The following is a 7,722-nucleotide window of genomic DNA, read 5'->3' on the forward strand; positions in this document are numbered from 1 at the left end:
CTAAAGAATAGAATATGTATACCACTACATTGGCCAAATTTGAGCTGCATCATCTTATTTCTATCGTGGTAAATTAAGTTTTATCATTGAGTTATTTGAAAAAAATACTATTTGTATAACAAGTATTAAAATTGCCCTCTCAAAGTCAGAAGTGCTTCCCTTGCGAAGGGTGAAGAGGATGAAGGAAAAAGCCAATAAATCCTCTCTAATTCTCTTAATGTCTTAGAAGGTCTATAGTTATTCAAGTTATCTGCAACAAGCCTTTCAGGCAAAGGTATTTCTCTTAGTTCGGAATCTAGCTCCACTTATTAGAATAATACCTGAGTATTCTAACAATTGTTCGAATAATACCCCTGTTTCTAGCAACTCATAAACAAATATCACTAAGAATAAAATATCTCAACAACACAACTAATGAAAAGGGGGGGGGGATGGAAGAGAAAAGCTTTAACCATAAGTACTGATCCCAATTCTTTCTTTGAAATTGTAGAAAGGGAAAGCCAAAGAAAAGGGGGGGGGGATGGAAGAAAAAGAAAAGCTTTAACCATAAGAACTGATCCCAATTCTTTCTCTGAAATTATAGAAAGAGAAAGCCAAAGAAAAAAAGGCTGCCATACTTCGGGTGTGCTTGATTGCCAGATGAAATTTATGTATGAACTTGAACTCTGACAGGAAAGAGCATGTAGGCAGCTAAATAGTGTTGTATTCCATTCTTTCTGGTCTTAACTATGTTATAATTTACTAAGTTGATTTCGAAAATGCACTTGATGCAAAATAAATAATTTGTAATTTGTATTTGGTTTTAGATTATTCCTAGTGGCTGCTTTATAAAAATTATTTTCTTTTATAGTAATTATTGGTACTACTAGGATGCAGCTTTATGGGTTGGTAGATATAGATTTTTGTTTTTTGTATTTTATTGTTAATGATATGCTAGTTTAATTAGTGTGACTGTTTGTACTATTGAATCCTTGAGTCATCTTTAATTTGCAGGATAGTGCAATATAAATCCTTTATTTTTTGAGAAAATGGAAAGTAATTGGATAGAGGACCAGTCACTCTTAATGAGTCAAGCTCCCGTACAGGGTAGTAATATGCATGTTTCAGATGCATGTAATGCATTTATCAGTTCTGAAAACAATGCAGTGGAGCATAATACAACTGGAGAGACTGATGTAATTAATGATGGGAGGGAGAATGATAGCACATCCAATGAAGAAGAAAATGATGTGCATGAGGCTAGTAGTAGCCCTGAAGATGAAGAAAATAATTCTTATCAAAGTGATGAGAATGAGGATAGCAATACATCTTCTGACTTTAATGTTGAGGAAGTTACCGAGGAACAAGCCGTCAATTTGAGCTTGGAAGGTGATGACAACAGCTCACAATTTAGATTTCTCATTCGTGAGTTGGAACCATCTGTTGGCATGGAATTCGAGACCGAGGATGATGCATATAACCATTATAACGACTATGCAAAGGAGATGGGTTTTTCAGTCCGAAAATATAGGGTGGAGCGCTCAAGAGTTGATAACCGTATCCTTGCTAGATCATATGTATGTGCAAACCAAGGTGAAAAATGGTGTAATGACAAGCGGCGGAGGGGAATGAATTATATGCCTCGTGCATCAAAGAAAACCAATTGTGGAGTTGTAATGAGGATCAAGTCTAGGAATGGGAAATGGGTGGTGGATCTTTGGGAAAAGGAGCACAACCATCCAATGGTAGATCTGAATGATTCTTTTAGACTTCGGTCACACCAGAAAGCTAATAGTGGTACAATTCAACTGATAGAATGGCTGCAAAAGTGTGGGATTAGGCAGTCCCAAATAATGACAATTTTAAAAGATTTTGCTGGTGGAGAACAACATGTTGGTTTAACTGAGGATAGTTGCAGGAATTTGATTAGGTCCAAGCGTAGGAAGTCTATTGGGATTGACTGTCAACAAGCAATCAATTATTTGCATAGTAAGCAAGCTTCAGAGGTAGGGTTCTTTTATGCAGTCCGTGTTAATGAGGAGCAACAATTGATCGGGATTTTTTGGATAGATAGTCGTGCACGAGAACAATATAAGAAGTTTGGTGATGTAATTGTGTTTGACACAACTTACAAAAAAAATAAGTACAAGTTCCCATTTGCCCCTTTTACTGGTGTTAATCATCATATGCATTGTATATTGTTCGGTTGTGGCTTAATAGCCGATGAAACAAAGGAATCATTTATGTGGCTTTTTCAGACATGGCTTCAAGCAATGCATAATATCCATCCAAAGGCAATTTTGACCGAAGAGGACCCAGGAATAATGAGAGCTATTCGGCATGTATTTCCATATACTGTACATCGATTTTGTGGATGGCATTTGGAGAACCACATGATCAATCACATAAGGCCATTATATAAAAGATATCCAGACTTGAAAGCAATATATAAAAGTTGCATTAATGATTCAAAAATACCATCTGAGTTTGAGGAGAGATGGGCTAGTATGATACAGAGGTATAATTTAGAGGAGCATAAATGGTTGAGGAGGCAGTACAAACTACGCAAGCATTGGGTGCCATGCTACTATGCTGACACTTTTTTTGCTGGTATGAGCACTATACAAAGAGGGGAGTCAATGAACAATTACTTTAAAGGTTTCTTCACACCATTCACCCCAATTAATGAATTTGTAACACAATATGAAGAGGCTATTAAGAAAATACGTGAAAAAGAAGCGAAGGCAGACGTTGATTGCATCACTTCAACACCTTCTTGTCGTACAACCCATAAAGTTGAGGAACAAGCCGCAAATGTTTATACGACAAAGGTGTTCAAGGTTTTCACGGAGGAGTGGTATCCATGCTTTGGACTTGAGGTCAGGCAATGTGATTGGGAATTCCCAGTTAAGAGGTACAAGGTGTTTTTGAGGGACAAGGATCGAGAGATTAACGTGACATATGTGCTTGACAACCAAGAGGCCGAAATTACTACCTGTAGTTGCAAGATGTTCGAGCATAAAGGTTTACTTTGTAGGCACATACTTAAAGTGTATGTGATAACAGATAGATCCCAAATTCCCCAGCACTATATTCTGCCTAGATGGTCTAAATCTGCTGTATATGATAGCAGTGGTAGTAAACATGTTGAGGGCTCATCTGATGAACAACCCCAACAACCTGTGTGAAAACTTCATGACATTGCTAACCGGATAGCCATTGAAGGATCTCTCTCCCAAGAGAGGTTTGATGTTGCACTTAAAGCTTTGAGTGAACTTCTAGAGGAGGTGTTGAAATTGGAACCAGCTCTTGGCACTTTTACTTCCAATTTGGGATCACAAAGCGGCATTGGCATTCATTTGAACCAAGACTGTCCTCGTGTCATGGCTCCAAAGTGCTCTTCAACGAAAGGGAGACCTAATCAATCCCGTATTACGTCAGCCGTAAAGAATATCACCAACAGAAGGGTTTATAATATCACCAACAGAAGGGCTTATAATATCACCAATAGAAGCGCTTATCATTGCTCAGGTTGCAATAGTATAGGACACAACGTGGCGTCATGTCCTATGGTGAGGGTCTTTATCTTTATTCTTTCCATGTTATTGTTAATTAATTATAGCAATTTTTCAATTTATTTTTTGTCACTAACATTGAAAAAAATACTCCTCACAATCTGTTAGGTTAATGCACGTAGGGCAGATGCTAATACCCAGCTACTCGATCAACCGATGCAAATAGATTTGAATAGTAATACTTTGTTTTCGCATAACAAGTTTTTCATAATTGTTTTGATACGTCATATCTTAATAGCCTAACAAGCCGTTGATTTTTGTGCAGATCCTCCTAGTAATGAATGGTACCACTAGAGTCAACCTGCATAGATCACAAAGGTATTTTGTGTATACACCTCCACAGGTTGTTGATTCAGTTACATTTGTTGATATGTGTAGTTTTTAGATAAGTTTGGGTGGTACTTTCTTGACTTACTTTCTCCTACTCGTTCCTTAATGAAGAGGGATATTCTTCTCATAGAGTGTTCCCAACATTCATTGGGTGCATCTCTGTTTCAATTATGTTTCTGGCTTTCTGCATTACTAAAATTCCTTTTAGTGTCACATGGGTTTGAAGTATAAAAGTTTTAGATGTTGCTTCCTTGTTTCCTAAACGTTCATTGCTGCCTTGTGGTCATGATATGAGGGTGTATGACTTGAGTGATATGCTGCATTAGATGTTAGAATTTGTATATTTATGGTTTCAATTTTTGTTTCTTTACAGGCAGCATGTGATGATGCAGCTGAGAAAGTGGAAAAGGGCTTTTGTTCTCCAGTTGTTAGGTTCTGTTGTTGCCCATAACAGCAAGGAGGTTCAGTTTATTTTCATTTGCAGGAATTTCAAATTTGGTGGAACAGACAGCTTACTTAAAAAAAACAGGGGAAATTTGGTTGCTGTTAGACTTCTGATTCATTTTTTTTTTCTTTTTTTGGTCGAACTTCTGTTTCATTCTGATTCAGACTTTTTGGTAGAACTTCTGTTTCATTCTGATTCGGATACTTAGTGCTGCTTACTTATTTTAATAGCTTAAAGATATGGTTTGGTGGTGTAGATTCTTATGAAAAAACATGTTTTGCTTTTGTATGATGATCTGTACATTGAATAGCTTGGTTTTTTAGCATCGTTTCTGACTTCTCTGGGAGGTAGATGTGCATACCACCGACAACACGAAAAAAATGTGCAATTTACTTGATGTGTCTAAAACAGACGTGGGATGTTTCCCACCTATATATACTTCATGAAATAAGCAATGCGTGTTAGTTCATTGCCTTCTTTATTCTTCTAAAACATAATTTAATTATCCACCCCCCTCCAAAAAAATAAAGGAAAAAGAAATAGCACAGTATTTTTTGCCAGACTTGTTATACATATGGCTCTGAGTGGTACGTGAGAATCTCCTGCTTGCTGGCTGGATGAGACTAAAAACGTTAATGTGTCAAGTAAATGAAAATGCTATCTTGAATTAATGTTGTATATGGTAGTGTGTCAACTAATATGGTTCCATTTTACAAGCAAGGTCTCCTGTAGCTCTGTAGATATCAAACTTGTAATGATTGAGGTCAAAGCTTTGCATAACAACCATGGCAGGCTGTGACAATGTCAAGGAGCCAATTCTTTCACAGAATATCCAGATGGCCTGCTATAGCTTCCCAAGGAGGGGCATGTAGTGTCAATCTACAGATTGAGGTCGGAGAACTTGTATAACAATGATTTCATATTACTATTGAATGCATCTTCTATAAAGGCTGTCATTTTTGAGGTTCGTATTTTGTTTCACACTGTTTGCTCTTAATTTTGTGGATACCCATCAGTACCTCCAATCTTTTTTCTGATCCAAAGCAGGTGATCCAATCATTGACCTGTTCATATTCATAAAAATGAATTTGGGCTTCCAATATGAGATTCTCCTTGTTTTATAAGGCCATTTAAAAATGAAATTACATGTATCTTTCTCAATCTTGATAAATAAACTAGGAATCTCTTTCATCATATGGCAGAAATTTCAATTTCACATGAGTAAGGATGGTGAGAGTTATTGTTTCCATGAAAGATTTCATTTTTCAAATCCATTATGTCAACAATATAAAGCACTAGCTCACCAATCAAGCACAATGAACTTAAAACAATCGGCCTAAAGAAGATCCCATTGAAGATGAAGAAGAAGAGTTCAATAGCTGACATATTGAGTACAACTTAAAGCACTCCACGAGCCGGAGATTCTTTGTGATATATATTAGTGAATCGAAATTTGCTGCCACATATAAGAAATGCTGAAGTATAAATCTTACTACTTACAACTTACAACCTTGTCAAGAAATATTGATTGTTTGATAACATGAATCTGTTTGCTTAAATACTTAAAACTGCTTACTTACTCAAATTGATTGCTTTCCTCTTGGGAGGGGGGGGGGGGGATAATAAAAGGAGAAATCAAAGAAACAGCTGAACCAATTTGCAATGGGCCTGAGAAGTAGATTAGGGTTATTAGGATTTTTGCTGGTTTCCATCTGTTGATGTCCATGATAGTTTCTCTGCTTAGACTAACTACTACAATTGGATTTTCATTGACCCACAGAACTGCATAATGAATTGGTGGTTCCTTGTGTTCAATTTTTGTTTTCCACGTTCTCCAAAGGTGTGGGTATAAACAGCTGTGTTAGTATGCATGTGTGTCCATTGTAGAGTAGTTTGAAGGCATGAGATCTTCCTCAGCAAACATGCGGATACATTGTCTGGTCCAAGGTCACTACATCTTAGATCATGGTTGGCCTGGAATGAAAATTTATATGTGGTATCTTAGCTTTATCACTTGTACTATTTACAATTCCATCTAGTTTTGTCGAATCTATAGAATAGAGTGGTGAAACTGCTGTCTGATTGTTATTTGATATTGCAGGTTAGCATCCGCAAACCTGAGTACTTTCATAAGCGTGAAATGGCGTCAGTGTCAGGACTACCAGCTACTAGACCAGCCGACCAGGGGTAGTGACCCTTCGGTGAACGACCACTAAGATACCATCGCCAGTGGGTTGCAGTGATCCTAGGAATAAAGGGTTTAAGGTTAAATAGAATATCTATAACAAAATCTCTCTGTATCAGCAGTCCCAATGCTTAATGATGACGTGTTGCCCACAACTTTTGAAATGCAAATCCAAATGATGAACCAGTCATAGAACGGGCAACAATTCAAATTCCTATAGAGACGTTGGTTGCTCTCTCCTCTGTGTGAGTGAGTGTGTGTGTTCTCTCGCTCTGAAATTATATTGGGGAAGCTCTCTTCCGTTCTGTTCTGAACTGCTCCTTGTCATTGTTTCACTCTTTTTTAGATTTTGATTAATAGGTTTTGAACCTTCAGTCCTTTAATCATATCAGACTTCCCCAACAGACCAATTCATTTGATTGTTTTATATTTGAAGTATTTTAGGGGGTTGAGATTTGAGAACAAGCAGAAGAGGAGAGTAGATACAGAGAAAGTTGCTTTGATCCTTTTGTATCTGTTGTTGGCATTCTTGTTTGTTACAGTTGCTTTATTTTGAACTACGTGATAGGAGTTAATGCCGTGTTTTGCTTATCTAAACCAGATAATATACCAACACTTCTTTGATTGTTCACTCCTGACTGCTGTCCATGTGGTTTGGTATTTTACAAATGGGAATCGTGCTCTGCATGGGAGTGCAGGGGACATGCGTGTGGCAGCCAATGAGAGCTCGCGCTGTGGCACATTGGGGGGTGGATATTCCACCATTGATGAGGGTGGGGCGGTCATTTCCATCCCCCAATGTGTCTGTTCGTGGCTCCTGCATCCCATGCAGGGAACTTTTCTCCTTTATAAAATTGCTCTCATAATATTTTGAATGAACAAAACAGTGATTCATTGTCTTCTCTTTTCTCCCGTTAAACTGTGAGCTATAAATTTTGCAGGTCAATGTGAATTCATGATAGGGAACATAGACACGCTTATTTATTGGATGTTCCATGTTGCAGTATACTTCCCCACCTAATGGGTGGTTGTGAAGTGTATTATATATGAACAACCATTGATTTATGATGATCTAATATTTCTGTAACAATTTCATGTTATTAAGATGCCATTTTTTTATTTGCTATGATATTGGTTATTCTTGACTTGGAAAAGAGTTTATTTTGCATTTTCTCCTCTCTTCCCTTCCCTTTTTTTTGGGGGGTGTG

The 7,722-nt window shown here is 37.4% G+C and overlaps 1 protein-coding gene across 1 annotated transcript; it reads left to right on the plus strand.

The window, feature by feature from the left end:
- The first annotated feature begins 1,028 nt into the window (after positions 1-1,028).
- On the plus strand, positions 1,029-3,167 carry LOC122651673 (protein FAR1-RELATED SEQUENCE 5-like). The gene has a single exon (XM_043845160.1). It carries the CDS (start codon positions 1,029-1,031, stop codon positions 3,165-3,167), a length of 2,139 nt encoding a protein of 712 aa, XP_043701095.1.
- Positions 3,168-7,722: the final 4,555 nt, after the last annotated feature.

Source organism: Telopea speciosissima, chromosome 1 (genome assembly GCF_018873765.1).
Source record: "Telopea speciosissima isolate NSW1024214 ecotype Mountain lineage chromosome 1, Tspe_v1, whole genome shotgun sequence".
Classification (NCBI taxonomy): Eukaryota; Viridiplantae; Streptophyta; class Magnoliopsida; order Proteales; family Proteaceae; genus Telopea; species Telopea speciosissima.

Bases quoted from the DNA above. Each gene is read 5' to 3' on its own strand.
- LOC122651673 (XM_043845160.1), top strand. From the start codon at position 1,029: ATGGAAAGTAATTGGATAGAGGACCAGTCACTCTTAATGAGTCAAGCT.